At 44.6% G+C, this 18,848-nt stretch overlaps 1 protein-coding gene across 1 annotated transcript in view; it reads left to right on the top strand.

The window, feature by feature from the left end:
* The window catches only part of LOC132569722 (sperm flagellar protein 2-like), a 41,982-nt gene that overhangs the window by 13,933 nt on the left and 9,201 nt on the right, over nt 1–18,848 (top strand). Inside the window, exons 3-8 of the mRNA XM_060236066.1 lie at nt 135–387; nt 10,399–10,569; nt 13,719–13,859; nt 15,031–15,113; nt 16,583–16,784; nt 18,438–18,626. Of these exons, the coding sequence (XP_060092049.1) occupies nt 135–387; nt 10,399–10,569; nt 13,719–13,859; nt 15,031–15,113; nt 16,583–16,784; nt 18,438–18,626 (1,039 nt within the window). The remainder of the gene's footprint in view (nt 1–134; nt 388–10,398; nt 10,570–13,718; nt 13,860–15,030; nt 15,114–16,582; nt 16,785–18,437; nt 18,627–18,848) is intronic.

The following is an 18,848-nucleotide window of genomic DNA, read 5'->3' as shown; positions in this document are numbered from 1 at the left end:
TCCATTACCTGCCATGGCTTATGTTTATTGTAGAATGATGAGCTTTTTCAGGTTAAGTGTCTGAAAAGGCCTCCCCGTTTCCAAACAGTTTGAAAGCCTTGGGCTATGACCTCACGTGTTCTGTAAACTTACAGGGTTGCCAATGCCAAGCTTAACAATTTCTCCCGCATGGAGCCCACCCTACAACTCTTGGGTGTGCAGTTTGATCAAAATGTGGCTCGAAACATCATGACTGAGCAGCGTGGGGCTGCCACCAAGCTAGTGTACCAGCTGTATGTGGCTCTGGAGAAGAAGAAGAAAGCCGGACTCACTGGAGTAGCCATGGATGCCATGAGGCCTTCGGCTCCTGCGAAGCTCAAGAGAGTTGGGACAGAGATGTATCGAGAGGTGAGTTGTTATATATGGGCACCGTTCTTTGCAGGGAGTCCCTTTAGGTGGCATGTAGCATGTGAATGTCAAAAGCGAACGTGACAAGTGTAAACCCAGATTCTATTCAAATTCATTCAGTATCATTGTGAAAAGGATTGACAGACTGACTTCTTCACTTATACTGCACATCTAGATTGATTTATTTAGAAAATGTAAATGACAGCTCTCCAGAGATCTGCTCACAAAATTAAAGAGAAAATATAATAAAATCATAAAAACAGCAACTGTAAAAACGACAAATATTAAAAGAAGCCAAAGGGCCCATCAGGGGCATAAAAACAGCATAAAACAATATCCAGTAGCCTAAAATGATATCCATAAAACGGGCTAGAGGAAGACCATAAAAATAATTTAGAGAGAAAGAACCCTTTGGTTAAAAAGCCTGGATGAACAGTAATGCTTTGGCCTAGCACCTAAAGGACAGTGAATTAAGCATTAGGTGAGCCTCAAGGAGGAGGGAATTTCAAAGGTGAGGTGCCACTACTGGAAGAGCCCTGCCTGTGGTTGCCACCAATGCTCCCTCTAAGCTGTGGAGTCTTGTGAGCAAAAATTCCGCTTGGTGAGCTACTGGCATTAAAGTTGTGAGTGAGCAATTTGGCGACTGAATAAGGTAACTTAGTTTGTTCTGGGGCCATCATTCCTGAGCGAAGACAAAAATGTGCGAGCCAGAGGTGAAAAAGCTGTAAACTAGCTCACACTAGCTCAGCTTAGAGGGAACACTGGTTGCCACTAACCCCGCCTCTTCATACTGTCGGAGAACCTGCTCCTAACACTTGCGATGCTGATAGGAAGATTTGCGAGGCAATAAAACTCAGGGAAGACGTCTTGAGAGGAGTTCCAAGTGCACTGGAGATTTGCGTGGGGAATGTAACTCCTCCTTCGCACCTCTGCACTGCTTTTATTAGTTCTATGACATCACAGCATTCCACAACATCAACCTATAAATCATCGTACTTACTCTGCCTGGTGACAGCAAACGCATGCGTACATGACACAAACATAGCAAGTTTCATCCCACACTAAATAAAGCTTCTATGCAAAACACTCTTTTTGCTATCACAGCACTAAGCCCTCTAGAGGCTTATTCATTGCACCTCTACACATACGGGGACACAGAGAACTGAACTTGGGAGGGAGAACTTAACGAGCAGGGTGGACAGTACAGGACGAGGTTGTCCTGCATTGAATGCCTTATGACCTCTGGAAACCAGGGCCAGCTCTGCCACTAGGCAAACTAGGCAATTACCTAGGGTGCCAGACTTCTGGGGGCACTGAATTAGGTGCCCCCATGTGACTCGGTGACATTTTCAGTGTGGTGCAGAAGTTAGTCTTGCCTAGGGTGCCAGACAGTCTAGGGCCAGCCCTGCTGAAAGCATGTTCATCTTTGCAGGAATAACTTCCCTTTAGTGTTCCTCCTAAGAAGCTTTTCTCTGGATGCTTCTACCTTTTAAGGTTAGGCAGGTGTCTATAAAGGCCTCAGAAACCATACTATTTTTGGAAAACTGTTAATCTTTCAGGATCTGGCTAAAGACATTTTGATTACTTTCAATACTGACTCGGTGTTATTTTGAGTGGTTGCTGGGGTGATGTGTTTTATTTAAAAATGTTTTAATTTGACAGCATATTTATATTATTTTTTATATTTGAAGAGCTCTTTTGGGGCTAGCAAATGGAATGTATGTTTTGAAGTAAAACTAACAAATATTAAGAATGAGAAATAAACAACTAATACTTAAAGGAGCAGAGATTAGAGTTTTATCATTAGTAATAAATAATAAGCAAAGCGCCAGAAAAAAACCACTTTGTCCTGAAGGCCCGGCTATCCACGCCTAACCCTCCCTGTTTAGGCGGCAAGCGGATTTACGCTCGCCCACAGAGCCAAATGGACCCAAATAGGTTCCAGGAGGCTCTGCGGGATCCAATTCCCCCTGGCAGCCCATTGGATGAGCTGGTGGAAGACTGGCACAGCCGTCTTTCTGAAGCCATTGATGTGGAGAGCCAGTGCCCTCTCCACCCCTGTATCAACTTGGCTCCTTGGTATTCCCCAGAGCTGAGGCGGATGAAGCGGGAGCTGAGACGACTAAAGAGAGTGTGGCGGAAGGCCCGAGACGAAGCTACAAGAACATCTTCTAGATAGTTTATGAACACCCATGAGATGGCGACGAAGTCAGCAAAGAAGGAGTTCTATGCTGCCTCCATCGCTTCTGCAAAATCCCACCCAGCTCAGTTATTTAGACTAATTTGGTCCTTATCATCTTTGCCTAGGGAATTGGATATAGGCTGCGTGGCTTTTGCAGATTATTTTGCAGATAAAGTCTTGTCGCTCCGCCGTGACCTTCCAGCCACAATTGATACAATAATGGAACTGGAAGCCCCTTGCCCGTCTTCAGGTCCAGTTTGGACCATTTCAGCCTGCTCTCCCAGGATGAAGTTGACAAGACCCTGGCTGCTGTGAAATGCACCACTTGCCCCCTTGATCTTTGTCCGTCATGGCTGGTTAAAGCCTGTGATGACACCATACAAACTCCCCTGAGGGAGACCATCAACCTGTCCCTTTCAACAGGGGCATTCCTGGGGGCTTTGAATGAGGTAGTGGTCCATCCTCTCCTGAAAAAACCGTCTCTGGGCCCCACGGTCCTAGCAAACTACCACCCAGTTTCGAACTTGCCGTTCTTGGGCAAGGTAGTGGAGAGGGCGGTGGCAACACAGCTTCAGGCTTTTTTGGAGGATGCTGTTGTCTTGGATCCCTTCCAGTCTGACTTCTGCCCTGCCCATGGGACAGAGACGGTGTTGGTTGCCTTAGTGGATAATCTCTGGAGGCATCTGGATTGAGGCGGTTTGGCACTGCTAATCCTTCTTGATATGTCAGCAGCGTTTGATACGGTGGACCATGAAGTGTTGGCCCACCGCCTCGCTGACACAGGGATACAGAGGCTGGCCTTACAATGGCTGGTCTCCTTTCTCCAAGGTCGGGGGCAGAGGGTGACGCTTGGGGGTGAACTATCCCAGCAGCACCCATTACAATGTGGTGTGCCACAGGGAGCAATTTTCTCCCCAATGTTATTCAACATCTACATGCGCCCCCTTGCCCAGATCATCCGGAGGTATGGGCTGGGGTGTCATCAATATGCAGATGAAACCCAGCTCTATCTGCTGGTGAATGGCCACCCAGATTCAGCCCCAGAGGAACTGGGTAGGGCATTGCAAGCTGTGGCTGGTTGGTTGCAACAGAGCCAGCTGAAACTGAATCCATCCAAGACAAAGGTGTTGTGTCTATGCTGTGGGGGACTGGAATCAGAGATCAGGCTCCCATCCTTTGATGGGGCTCCACTGATGCTCACATCGAGGGTGAAGAGCTTGGGGGTAATTCTAGATGCCTCTCTAACTATGGAGGCCCAGGTTACCACCACTGCCAGATTGGCCTTTTTCCGAGGCGGGTCAGACAGTTGGTCCTGTATCTTGACCCCCATGACTTGGCCACAGTAAACCATGCAATGGTCACTTCCAGGCTAGATTATTGTAACTTTCTCTACGTGGGGCTGCCCTTGATCCTCCTCTGGAAACTCCAGCTGGTGCAGAGCGCTGTTGCACAGATGTTGACTTTGTCGCCTGTACAGGCACGGATCCATCCTGTGCTGCATGAACTGCACTGACTACTCATTGAGTATCGGATCCAGTTCAAGGTGTTGGTACTTACCTTTAAAGCCCTATACAGCCAGGGGCCAGCATACCTTTGGGACCGCCTCTCCCTGTATGAGCCCCGTAGGTCCCTTTGATCAGCAAACCAACAACTTTTGGTAATACCCGGCCCCAGAGACGTCCATCTTGCCTCGATGATGGCCAGGGCCTTTTCAGCCCTGGACCCTGCCTGGTGGAATGAGCTCCCTCTGGAGATCCGGGCCTTGCGGGATCTGCTTCAGTTCTGCAGGGCCTGTAAAACAGAGCTCTTTCGCCAGGATTTCAGCTGAGGCAATGGACGTCACTTGTTACTGGCCTCCCCCCCTCATTCCGTCGCACATTCCATCCCAGCGCTGCAAGATCTGCTGGACCTGGACAATAGGTCACATCTGTGAGGCAGAATCTGTCATCTTAGTCTTTGTAATTTTAAATTTAATATATTTTAAATTGTTTTTTTTAATTGTTTTTTACTGTTGACTGTTCTTGCGATGTAACCCGCCCTGAGCCTGTTCTACAGGAAGGGCAGTGTAAAAATTGAATTAAATAAATAAATAAATAACAATAAATAATAGATAATAAATCTACCACTATTCAGAACCAGAATCTAGAGTTCTGTTGTTATTAGTGTTAAAGAAAAGGCCTTACAAAGTTTTCTGAAGGTAGATCTAGGTGGGCCAAGAAATCAGCTCCGTGACCCAGGCAGGCAAGAGCCCTTAAAAGCTTGATTGTGTGTTTCAGGGGGTCTCCACTTCACACGTGAAATTCCTTTAGCTACATGAGACATCTTGGATATATGATTCACATACAGGACTCTCCATAGTACTGAGTGAGTGAGTTCTGCTGGTGTGATCATAGTAAAAACCCTGTCTTATGTATTGACTTAACCACTCCAGGAGATTCCTGAAAATGTATTCCTCACATTGGTTCAGTGGAATAGACAGCTTTTTAATTACAGTCTGTTGTCCTTGCTTTGTCTTCTCCCAGTAGGTGCCTGAGTAGTTCTTTCTCCGCTCTCAGTCTTGAAGCAAACAGCTCTTGGCCAAATGTTTGCAGTGCTAAGCCACATTGGGAAACTGAAACTGGGCAAAATGCCTGGGAAGCTAAATAAGGAGATCCGAACTGTGACTCCCTCTGAACATATGTTTCCCTCATTTCACACAGATACACTCATGCTGAGCTGGTTGTGTTCCCTCCATCCAGGCAAGAATTACTTTAAATGAGTCACTTAGAAGAAGAAGAATTGCAGATTTATACTCCGCCCTTCTCTCTGAATCAGAGACTCAGAGCGGCTTACAATCTCCTCCCACAACAGACATCCTGTGAGGTGGGTGGAGCTGAGAGGGCTCTCACAGCAGCTCCCCTTTCAAGGATAACTCCTGCAATAGCTATGGCTGACCCAAGGCCGTTCCAGCAACTGCAAGTGGAGGAGTGGGAAATTAAACCTAGTTCTCCCACTGCACCAAACTGGCTCTCTTAACGGCAGGGCCAAATTCACACTGAGATGGCTGCTGTTCTTCACACAAACGCTTGGTTCACCTTATATTCCTCCTGGCTTGAACTGGACTGCAGCAGCAAGCAACTATAAAAATTCCTTGCCCAGATTTATGGGCCTCATATTGCTGAGAAAACGTGTTGAAAGCGAATAGCCTTGACAGCTAGATTCAGTTCCAGCAGCACCTTAGACACCAACAAGTTTTTCCAGATTTAGGGTTTTCAGATTCAAAACTCCCTGCATCAGATACAAGTAGGAAAGGAGAGATCCCTGCATCCTTATATAAAATCATAGAGTTGGAAGGGACCTCCAAGGTCATCTAGTCCAACCCATGCAGGAAATTCCTTTAGCTACATGCAGGAAACTCAGAAATACCTCCCCTTAAATTCACAGGATCTGTGAATCATTGCTATCAGATGGCCACGTAGCTTCTGTTTAAGGAAGGAGAGCCCACCACCTCCTGAGGAAACCTGTTCCACTGAAGAACCACTCTAACAGTCAGGAAGATCTTCCTAACGTTGAGCTGGAAACTCTTTTGATTTAATTTCAACCCACTGGTTCTGGTCCTACCTTCTAGGGCCACAGAAAACAATTTCACACCATCCTCTATAAGACAGCCCTTCAAGTACTTGAAGATGGTGATCATAGCCCAGTCAAATGGAAGGGGGGTTACAGAGAAGGGAGTCAGGATGCAAAGGTCCAATGCATAATGCAATGAGCTAGATTAGAGCAAGGGAGAAATGCTTGGGAGCAGAAAATTAGCATCTGTAGTGAGATCAGATAGATCTGAGTCCAGTGCTCCTGGTCTAGAGGAAGAGGTCAGTACTGTATGTGCTGTTTCTGCCTGATGCAGCTGGAGGACTTCTCGTGTATAAATATAGCCAGTGATAGCAGCTCAGAATTGAAGCAGGGATGGGGGCTGGATGTAGGATTGCCAATCCCAAGGTGGGAGATCCCACAGTTTGGAGGCACAGTTTAACCCCCTGCTTCAGGGTTATCAGAAAGCAGAGGGGAGAGGGAAATTTCTGCTGGGCATTCCATTATACCCTATGGAGACCAATTCCCATAGGGTATAGTGGAGAATTAATCCATGGGTATCTGGGACTATTTTTTGAGATAGAGGCACCAAATTTTCAGTGTGACATCCGGTGCCTTTCCTCAAAACACTCCCCAGGTTTCAAAAAGATTGGACCAAAGGGTCCAGTTCTATGAGCCCCCAAAGGAGGTGCCCCTATCCTTCATTATTTCCATATAGAGGGAAGATATTTAAAAGGTGTGCTGTCCCTTTAAATGTGATGGCCAGGACTTTGGAGTTCATTTGTGCTTGTCACACCCTTGCTCTTGGCTCCACCCCCAAAGTACCCAGATATTTCTTGAGTCAGACCTGGCAATACTAGCTGGATGTAATCTCCCTATTCCCCCCCCCCACACACACACCCTCCCAAACACCTGGGGTATGTAGCTGGGCAGAGCTACCTGCTTCCTGACAGTGAGGAATCTTCACATTGCTTTCATCACTACTGTGAATGCAGAGCCATGTACTTTGTGGATGGAGCTTCCATATGCAGAAGTTTCCAGCACAGGCCAGAGAGCCAGTTTGGTGTAGTGGTTAAGTGTGCGGACTCTTATCTGGAAGAATTGGGTTTGATTCCCCACTCCTCCACTTGCACCTGCTGGAGTGGCCTTGGGTCAGCCATAGCTATCACAGGAGTTGTCCTTGAAAGGGCAGCTGCTGTAAGAGCCCTCTCAGCCCCACACACCTCACAGGTGTCTGTTTGGGAGGAGAAGATATAGGAGATTGCAAGCCACTCTGATTCAGAGAGAAGGGCAGAGTATAAATCTGCATTTTTCTTCTTCTATCTTGTTTCTGCATTTCGCCTTCCATACATGCCCTGCAGTAACTCTGCATTGGCTCTCGGAGGTGTGCAGGGCCAAATTATGACTTTTGTGGGCCCTGAGCATGTTTGCCTTCGTGGGCACCACCCCCTTCTCCATAAAAATATTAAAAAATATATTTTATGACCGCATTGGTATAAAGACAAATATACTTTCAAGGCCAAAAGGTGTGAAAATAAATCATTACTACTAGGTTTTAACTCCCCCCCCCCTTGTTTTAAGAAAATGTAAAACATTTTTGTGGGTCATAAAAATTTCATGGGATCAAGGTACTTATGCTGTTGTGGCACCTTCCACCATAATAATATCAATATTTTTTTAAAAAAAAAACATTACCAAGTCGCATGGAGGGGCGCCCAATCCTGCACCCCCAGAAGGTCGGTGCCCTAGGCAATTTCTTACTTTGTCTAGTGGCAGGGCCGGCCCCACTCATGTCAGAAAAAAACTGAAATGTTTACAGCCCATGAAAATACATTAAATTTTCTGAAACAGAAAAAAATTAAAGATTAAAACATTTTCTTTGTCCCTAAAATTTCATTTTTTCTTCAGATTTTAAAAGAAATCAAAACATTTTCATGAGCTAAAAGTATAATGGGCCCTGGCACTGTGCCTACTGTGCCTTCTGTATAAGTCAGCCATGGGGGTGTGGTTGTCATGATGCTAGAGCAGTGGTCCCCAACCTTTTTGGCACCAGGGACCGGTTTTGTGGAAGTCAGTTTTCCCACGGACTGGCGCGGGGGGGGGGGGGGGGGGCAGGGCGCAATGGTTTCAGGATGGCACAATTGTGCACTTTATTTCTGTTAGTTTGGTGTAGTGGTTAAGTATGCAGACTCTTATTTGGGAGAACGGGGTTTGATTACCCAACTCCTCCACTTGCAGCTGCTGGAATGACCTTGGGTCAGCCATAGCTCTCGCAGAGTTGTCCTTGAAAGGGCAGCTTCTGGGAGAGCTCTCTCAGTCCCATCTACCTCACAAGGTGTCTGTTGTGGGAGAAGAAGATAAAGGAGGTTGTAAGCCACTCTGAAATGCTGAGATTCAGTGTGGAGGGCGGGATATTGTAGTAAATAATGAAATAATTATATAACTTATGGCCCAGTTGCTAACAGGCCACGGATTGGTACAGGTCCACGGACCGGGGGTTGGGAACTTTTGTGCTAGAGTGACTTGCTGCTCTGGGGATTTTTTGGGGGGTGGGGTTCTGTTCTTCGTACATGCTTATATACAAATAGTGTCTCATCACTGCTTTAGTTTCCTGTAGCTGGTTCGCAGAGATGTCAGTACGTAGTGTATTATTTGAGCAATGAATTCTTGTCTGCCTCCTCCACACACTTTTTGCCTCATGATGCACACATGCTATAGTGCTATAATGGTTCTGTTAAAATTTGAAACAGATGTAACTTTGTCAGTGTAGCTATTTCTGATTTTAAAAAGAAAAGGCTGCTTACCAGTGTGGGCAGGACTTTTGTAAAGCAGGAAAAGATGCACCATTCTTTCCACAGGACGTGCTAGTGCGCCTGGACCACATTCTTTCCGAAAAGATTAGGATGAAGCAGGTTTAGGAAGGAGAGTAGTGAGGATGGGGAAAACCCGGAAACAGGATATTCATAGCATAATCTCATGTAGAAGCTCTGAAAAAACACTGCAGGTAATACAAGGGGCTCTTTCTTCCTCTTGCATCAGTGGGATAGTTGATAGGATCCAACCCAGAATATATTATTGTCAGCAATGTTTGTTTTTGTTTCATACTTGTCACTTGGTCTGAGCTGCAGGGGTGTGTATCTGTGTGACAGTTTCAGGGCGCCGTGTTACTTTGCAGTAGTAGAACAATATTTAAGTTCAGTGGCATCTTAAAGACCAACAAAATTTTCCAGTGTATAAGCTTTCGTGAGTGATCTATAACTAAGGAAAGCTTATACCTTGGAATATTTTGTTGGTCTTTAAGGTGCTACTGGACTTGAATGTTTTTCTTTATGTGAGAAAAAGCTAGAGTACTTCACTTGAGAGCCGGTTTGGTGTAGTGGTTAAGTGTGCGGACTCTTATCTGGGAGAACCGGGTTTGATTCCCCACTCCTCCACTTGGGTTAGCCATAGCTCTCACAGGAGCTGTCCTTGAAAGGGCAGCTGCGCTGAGAGCTCTCTCAGCCCCACCCACCTCACTGTCATTATTATGAAAGCCAAGCAGTTTCTATGCACATGCTGGGAAAAGTGAAAGTAACAGAACTGCCAGGTAGATCATCTAAGTGACAGAAGGTGGCTGGTTGCCAGATTGCATCAGCCTGGACAATGTCAGCATGACTCAGCAGCAAGCTGATTGGTTACCTGGGTGGATGGTTTGTATAAATGTACAAAGACACTTTACTATGTGTGGGTTATGTATGGTGGAGTTGCAGCGGAGCATTCTGTCGGTTTGGAGAGTGGAGTTGTAAATAAATTGTATATAGTGGTTTTATCACTGCTGTGTGCAAGCCTTCATTCTTTGCGTCACTAAAGACCACCCTCGCTAAGCACAGGCGCATCAACAACTCACAGGGAATCTGTTGTGGGGGAAGAAGGTATAGGAGATTGTAAGCCACTCTGTGTCTTTGATTCAGAGAGAAGGGTGGGGTATAAATCTGCAATTCTTCTTCTTCTGTAGTCATGCATTCAAGCCCTGCAGTTCCTCTGACATAGCAGCATTTATGTTTGTGAAAGAGGAGGTGGCAATTTCTGCTGGTTTCCTCCCTCCCGTCATAGACCCCCCCACACACACTTTTGTTCCAGAGTTGTTCCTGAGGGTCCCTCACGGGGTTCAGTAGGATGCAGCAAAAGGGGGAAATGTGAAGGCCTCACTCTGCAAAGTCTGTGGACAGCTGGACGTGAGCCAATGTCTTTGTCATATATTTTTGAAAATCTTCTTATTTCAGCGCCTGAAAACCTTGGTGCCGCGTCAAGCAGACCTGTCTCTCCAGCAGATTTCAGACAACTTCCAGAACAAAGCCAAGGACATGGACAATAAGAAAAATCAGATGCAACTTATGGAGCAACAGAAAGCCAAGAAATTGCAAGAGGAGAGAAAAATTAAAGACATGGAAAAGGTGAAAAGCTGTTCTTTGTCTCTTTGCCATGATTTGCCTCCTGACAGATACAGTTCTTTAATTCATGTATACCCTTTTACCCCATTGGGAACCCCAAGCAACTTATTCTTGTCTTTGCCATTTAATTCTCCCAACAAACCTGTGAGGTAAATTAGGCTGACAGAATGTGATTGCTGAAGGTCACCCAGCGAGCTTCCATGGCACAAGTGGGGATTTGAACCTGGCTCCCTCTGATCCTTGCTCATCACTCTAACCACTGCACCAGACTGGAGATGAGAGTGTATTGTCCTAATTTTGTAGCAGTTGCTCACTGGCTGCAAGTTTGCTTTTGAGCTGGAATCAAGGTGATTTTGCTTACTTGGAAAGCTCTTCATGGCCCAAATGCCAAGGTGGAGCTACACAGTCTGTTTGGGCCCTGTGATTTAAGGACTCCTTTTTCTTTTCTTTTTTTGTCTATAGGGGTGTCCAAATGTGGCTGCTGAGGCTGCAGCTTGAACCAGGAAACGTATAGGTGGGGGGGCTAGTGCAGGAGTGGCCAAACTTGCTTAACATAAAAGCAACACAGAATAAATATCAGATGCTTGGCAACTGCAAGGCATGAATGTCAGATGTCTGAGAGCAGGGAGGGAGGAAAATAGATGGGGGGAGGGAGAGGTGCAATTTTCAATGCATTCTGCAGGCCACTGGCTGGCTTGGCTTGCAGAGGTGATTTAAAGAGAGAGATGCCTGTTCCAAGCCAGCTGATGGAGCACACAATAAATGTGGAAGATCCACATGGGACTCCTGAGCTGCAATTTGGCCACCCCTGGGCTACAGTTTAGATGACCTGTGTGGATTTTGTGGTGTAAATGCTCAAAGACCATGATGAGTTTCATCGAATAGGTTTTCAGAAAACTGTCTCTTCTTGCAGTTACACTACACAGGATGCTGAAAAGTTCCAAGTCATGTGCAGTTTTGGGAAATGTCAGAACTTACCCATGTTAAAGTCTGTTTGGTACCTACCTCAGTGTGAGCTGGAGCTGCTCTCTCTTCTCGATTTTATCTTACCAATTCCATGAGTTAGAGAGAGAGTGATTGGCCCAACATCACCCAGTTGACTTTGCTTGAACCCACTTGGCTCGTGGTTCCTAATCCGGTACTCTTTTAAAAATATTTTTATTTTTTACGTACACAAAGTAAATAACAACAAAGCCAACAAGCAAAACCATCTGTAGCCTCATATCCAATGTAGAGTAATGCAGTCTTATTATGGCAATGTTCCAACAAAAATGAACTCAAAACACTAATAATAAAACAAAAACAATAAATAATTCAATTAGAAGAAAGAGTGGGGGGGGGGGGGGGAAGGGGCGCTTCCATCTAGTTGATTGTAATTTTATGTTTCATTGATACAATTTCTAAAAAATAATATCCTCTGATATATCTATTCTATGTCTTAGTCAAAATTCAAATATAAATTTTCATACAATTAGAGACAATTTAAAAATGAACCCTATTCTGGAAAGCCCATTAAATAATTTATAAAACAATTCCAAATTACCTTAAAAATTTCTTTCTTTTTTCTCCCCTGGATTAATATACTCTAGTTTGTTAATTTTTCAAGTACTGCTATATTCCTTAATTTAGTGCACCACCTAACCAGAGAAATCCCTTTAGCATCCTTCCAATACTCTAATCTGGTACTCTAACCAGTATGTTAACTCTCAACATCACTGCCTATTAGATACATCTAAAATGGTTTTAGACCCTGTTTATTGCACCCATGAGATCTTGTTGTGGGTATGTTTGCTTCTTATGGCTGTGCACATCCTCCTGAGAATCAATAGGCATACCAACCAGGGCACACTCTGCAGTGAGCATAGCCGTGCATGTCCAGAAGTATATTAGCATGCACGTTGCAGCTCCAAGTGCAGTAGTCTTCTTCTGTGCCTGAGTCTGACTGACCCCTACTGGGGGCCTGCTCCTGTCTTCCTCACTGCTGCTATTTCAAGGAGGTTTCCCATCCAAGTCAACTCTGCTTAGTTTCTGAGATCTGATGAGATCAAGCTTGCCTGGGCTATCCAGGTCAGAGCAAGATAGCTTTATGAAGTGTTTTTTTTCTCTTTATTTTTCATGGAAAACTCACCTAAATTTTACTTGGATAAAAATATGGAGCAGAGGTCCATTAGTGGCTATTAGCCACAGTATATATATGTGTGTGTGTGTGTGTATATATATATATGTGTGTGTGTGTGTGTACACACACACATATTGGCTACTGTGTGACACACAGTGTTGGACTGGACGGGCCATTGGCCTGATCCAACATGGCTTCTCTTATGTTCTTATGTACTTCTGCACATGCTATACATGCCTTCTAAAAACGTCAAGAGCAATTTAATCCAAGGGGCTGTCATTTAGTAACACTGCTCCAGAGTACGTGGTCTGACTCTTCTGCTGATTATGTTTTGGGTGTGCTGGAGCTTTGGCCCCCATGTGGGTTCATGATTCCTGAAATAGGTTTTAACCTAAAGCTTCACTGTGACCATGAAGAAATTAGTGCCCCAGATACTCACAAATCAATTCTCCATTATACCCTATGGGGACCAGTCTCCACAGGGTAGAATGGAGTGCCCAGTGGACATTCAAACACTTTCTAGTAACCCTGAAGTCGGGGGAGGGCCTCCAAAACAGAGGATCCCCCACCCCCAACTAGAGATTGGCAATCCTAGGCTAGCCTGATCTCATCAGATTTCAGAAGCTAAGCAGGGTTAGCCCTGTTAATGCTTGGAAACCACTTCTCAACATCTCTTGCTTTGAAAACGCCACAATTTTGCTCTTGCTATCAGTCAGCTGCACCTTGGCAGCAAAATACTTTAAAATCTGTAGCTGACAAACCCATTGGAGATGCACTCTGTGTTTGTAATGAATAAAGTCTCTAGAATCTCAGCTTCCATTTCTTATTGTTCTAAAGCCTCTATCTAAAAGAACAGCAAAACTGTCTGCTTTAACCTCACCATTTTGTATATATGCTTGTGAAGTCTGCATGGGCAGAGACTGACTCTCTCATGAATTTGCTGTACAACAATGATACTTTGTGGAGGTAGTTACTTTTTCCTAGCCTGTTTTTCTTTTTTAAAAATCTCATTAGCTTTTCGTTGGTTATTTAGAAAGTTGTGGAGAGAAGGCGGCAACATGAAATAATGGCTAAGATTCAAGCGGCAATCATCCAGATTCCAAAACCATTGCCTCAGCACACCATGCAGGCAATTGAAGCCCAGAAATTGCTGAGAAAGAAAAGGGAGGCAGAAGTAAGTGCCGGGGCTTGTTTAGTTTTACTTTTTGATCTTTAATGAAAACAAAAACTACAAACAGCAGAATGTGCCACAACTGGGTTCCCCATCCTTTTTGAGCCTGCAGGTACCTTCGGAATTCTGAAGCAGTGTGGTGAGCACAACCACAAAATGGCTGCCTCAGGTTACTGTCAATCACACAGTGGTGGCAGCTGCTATCAAATCAGCAATTTTAAAAAATCTGCATATCAGTCAGAAGCCTTGCTGGGAAAAAGCCCTATGTGGCTGAACCCAGGGCTTTTCTTGTAGAAAAAGCCCAGCAGGAACTCATTTGCATTTGCAACACCACCATTGTTTCACCCAGGGCTTTTTTGTAGAAAAAGCCCAGCAGGAACTCATATACATATTAGGACACACCTCCTGACACCAAGTTGGCCAGAACTGCGTTTCTGCTAAGAAAAAGAAAGCCCTGGCTACACCCACTTTTAAAAACACTTGTCCAGCACAACAAAAGGTGTAATTGGGTGCTATAGTGTTCATGGGCACCTCATTGGGGGCCTCTGTGCTGCATGTTCATTGACCTGCTGCCGCATCTGAAATATATTTCCTTTGAAGCCTGATCTGTTTTATGTGATACAGAGAAGAGCAGTTTGCTGTGTTACCTGTTGCAAATCTACTGCGTAACCATAATCATAGATAGAAATGATTGTGTCTAGCATAATGGCAGCAGTACTCTCATGGAATAGTCTTAGCAGGAAGTTTTAAGTGGGGGGGGGGGGGGGAGGTCAACAGTGACATAGATCACATGGAAACAGCAGAGTTTTAAGTAATGAGGCTGGAACTCTTTGGAAACCAGGGAATCACATGACTTGTCCAACTCCATGGGTTCTCCAAAGCAACCAGGGCCCCAGAATTTTGTTTCTTTAATTTTGTCTTCCTAAATGCTTGACTGCCTCCTTGTTGTGCAATAAACATGAGGTTAATCCAGCCTGAGTGAGCTTGCCCTCGCTACATACAGTTCTCAAGTTCTCTAATTTTGCAGAACTTGTTTGACCATGTGACAAATTAATGAGGGCCATGTCACACATTTGTTTCAGCAGTTAGTTTGGACTTGTTAACTGTAGGGTAGAATCTGCTTAGTGTATTGCACAGAAGGAAGGCAGGTCAAATGAGCTTACTTATTTTCCAGAGCACGTACACAGAAATCCGGAAGTTTGAACAGCAGATGAGGAAAGAGACATCCATGCCCACCATCACCAAACTCAATGACAGGTAAGACTGGGAGCGGTAATTTCTGAGCAAACCGAACATCATTGTCCTGTTGCAATGTGTAGAAACAGAAGCAAGCAATTGCTTTCCAACCTTGAACTTGCCAATCATCTTTGGTTCATCAGCATTCCTTGCAGGTAACTTGTTTGTCATACAGGTGGGCAGATAAAATGTTCTAATCACTTATCTATCAAGGTTGCTTCATTAGGTGCACTCTGTTCCCTGTTTGCATTTTGCATGGCAAGCAATGTCTCAGTGGTTCCCATAACACCCCGTAGGTAGTTACACAAGTGCTTTCCCCATTGCAGATGGATTGATGGCTCAGATTTGGAAAATTAGTATGTATTTCCATTCCAGAAGTTCTGAGGGTTTCATTAGAACATAAGAAGAGTCCTGCTGGATCAGACCAGTGGCCCAACTAGTCCAGTATCCAGTCTCAGACAGCGCCCAACCAGTTCCTCTGGAAATCAAACAACAGGGCATTGAGGCTAAGGCCTTCCCCTGATGTTGCCTCCTGCCCAGGGCTTTTTTTGTAGCAGGAACTCCTTTGCATATTGCATATTACACCCCTGATGTAGCCAATCTTCCTGGAACTTACAGTAGGCCCTGTACTAAGAGCCCTATAAACTCTTGGTGGATTGACTACACCAGTTAGTTGCTTTCTTTTCCCTCCTCCCTCCCCCATCTATTTGCCTTCCTTCCTTCCTTCCTTCCTTCCTTCCTTCCTTCCTTCCTTCCTTCCTTCCTTCCTTCCTTCCTTCCTTCCTTCCTTCCTTCCTTCCTTCCTTCCTTCCTTCCTTCCTTCCTTCCTTCCTTCCTTCCTTCCTTCCTCTCATCCATCTTGTGGCTCTCAAACATCTGATGTTATTCTATATGGCTGTTACATTTGGTCCCTTAAAAATTATTCTACATCAAAACATTGTAACCTCTTTCTATTGTTTTGGCTGTTTTGCCCCCTTACCGTGACCAGTTCCGCAGGGCCTGCAAGACCGCCCTTTTCAGACAAGCCTATGCTGATATCGACTGCTGAGTTGCTAGGAATAAAAGAACCGCCATCTATAATACTACCATGGAACTATCTAAACTGGCAGAACCAGCGCCAGAACAGTTTTATTGCTGCCAGATACATTTAATGTAACTTAAATTATGTATTTTAACTTAATTAACTGGTTTTTATGTTTAATTTTTTAACTGTTAAATTTAACGTTTTACCTATTTATGTTAATGTATGGAATGTTGTTAGCCGCCCTGAGCCGCCTTGGCGGGGAGGGCGGGATACAAATAAAATCTATTATTATTATTATTATTATTATTATTATTATTATTATTATTATTATTATTATTATTATTATTATTACTTTACTCTGTAAAGGACTTCAGTGGTACTCTGTCAATGACTAAAGATCGGGAAAGCAGTGGTTTCCCCCTGTTGCATTTGCAAATCCTATAATGCTTGCCGCCTGTTTCCTTAGCATGGTGCAGATGGTGTTGCAAACAAAAGATATGGATGCTGTGGCTCCAAAGATCACGCAGCTGCTAAATACCTACTCGGATGATGAATACATACGGAAAATTCAGAAACGGCTCGAGGAAAACACTTTTGCTCGTGAGCAGCGGGAGAAAAGGCGAAGGAAGATGCTACAAGAGCAGCTGGTAGCCCATGAAGCACAAGAAGTGAGTTTCAGAGGGCAGCCGTGTCTGTCTGCAGTCGAACAGCTAGATTTGAGTCCAGGAGCGCACCTTAGAGACCAACAAGATTTTCAGAGTATAGGCTTTCAATAGTCAAAGCTCTCTTCATCAGATATGACCAGGAATGGAGCTCGGAGTCTTTATATCCCAGTTAGAAGGTGGGAGGGAAGTTGCAAAGAATGCTTGTGAAGGATGCAGAAGTGCAGTGAGTATTGTAATCAGCATGGTCAGAGTAAAGGAGAAGTGCTGGGGGGGCAGAAAATTAGCACCAGGAGTGGGATGTGTTCTGAATATGGGCAAAGGGTAAATGGTGCAGCAGTAACTGGCCCTTTATGTATTTATTATATTTAATATAATATTTTATATTTTTATATTATATTATAAATTATATTATATACATTTATTATCAATATAATAAAGCGGCCCTGTGGCACAGAGTGGTAAAGCAGCAGTACTGCAGTACTGTGATCTGAACACTCTGCTCACAACCTGAGTTCTATCCCAGCGAAAGCTGGTTCAGGTAGCCGGCCCAAGGTTGACTCAGCCTTCCATCCTTCTGAGGTCGGTAAAATGAGTACCCAGCTTGCTGGGGGGAAAGTGTAAAAGACTGGGGAAGGCAATAGCAAACCACCCTGTAAAAAGTCTGCCGTGAAAACGTTGTGAAAACAACGTCACCCCAGAGTCGGAGACGACTGGTGCTTGCACAGGGGACCTTTCCTTTCCTTTTCCATTTTCCCGCAGAACAGGCTCAGGGCAGGTTAATTGGATAAGCATATGGAACAGAGGTCTATCAGTGGCTACTAGCCACAGCTTATCGTTGGAACTCTCTCATAAGCTGTTGAGTCTTATGAGCAAAAATTCTACTTTGTGAGCTACTGTCATTAAAGTTGTGAGCTGCTGCATAAATCAGTTTGTTCTGAGGCCATTTTTCCTGAGCTAAGAGAAGAATGTGTGAGCTGGAGGCTAAAAAACTGAGCTAGCTCACACTAAGCTTAGAGGGAACACTGCCTGTGAGGTAGGTGGGGCTGAGAGAGCTCTCTGAGAATTGCTCTTGCGAGGAAGAACTCTGAGAGAGTTATGACTGACCCAGGGGCATACCAGCAGGTGCAGATGCAGGTGGAGGAGTGGAGAATCAAACCAAGTACTCCCAGATTAGAGTCTGTGCACTTAACCACTACACTGAACTGGCTTTCAGTGAGGTCCTGTATATGCAAAGAAATACAACCCCCTTAAGTACTCTTGACTCTGACATGGAAGGTATGCAGGAGAAGAGGAAGACCTAACACAAGATAGATTGACTGAATCAAGAAAGCCATGGCCCTCAGTTTGCAAGATCTGAGCAAGACTGTAAACTGGTCATTTTGGAGGACAGTAATTCACAGAGTTGCCATAAGTTGGAAGCAATTTGACGGCACTTAACATCCACATACATGCTTTTGACCAAAAGCAAACTGAAGGTTCCCCCCTCCTTTTCCAAAACATTTGTGCTTGTAATTAGTAACCTAGTTATGATGCGAGTCATGGGGAATTCGTCCTTTGTTATATTTCTAACTGATGAAAATGGGTGTCCTGCTTTCTGCCAGTCAAGCTGTACTTAGCTGAGCCTTTTGATTGTGGGCTGCTTTTCACTTTCTTTAGGATGCCTACAGAGAGGAGCAGCTGATCAACCGGCTGATGAGACAGTCTCAGCAGGAGCGCAGAATTGCTGTGCAGCTGATGCACGTGCGGCATGAGAAAGCAGTCTTATGGCAGAACAGAATATACAGAGAAAAACAGTTTGAGGAAAGGCGCCTGAAAGAATTCCAAGAAGCCCTTGACAGAGAGGCGGTAAGCATTGATTGTCTTCTTCCTTTTCTCCCCCCCCCCCCCAAAAGCTACTTTGCCTGTGTGTTATAATCACAAATGGAATATGTCTGTTCTGACACTGGTTTGATTCTAAGGCTTTCCAAAAGTGCGAAGTTAAAAGTCCTTGGAAGTGTCTTCACAATAATTGTACAATACAAAATATGGAGTGACGGTTTAGACAAGATATAAAAGAACACCCAGCAC

Source organism: Heteronotia binoei, chromosome 4 (assembly GCF_032191835.1).
Source record: "Heteronotia binoei isolate CCM8104 ecotype False Entrance Well chromosome 4, APGP_CSIRO_Hbin_v1, whole genome shotgun sequence".
NCBI classification, from domain to species: domain Eukaryota; kingdom Metazoa; phylum Chordata; class Lepidosauria; order Squamata; family Gekkonidae; genus Heteronotia; species Heteronotia binoei.
Note: the sequence above shows the minus strand (reverse complement) of the source record. Positions and strands in the feature narration are given on the sequence as shown.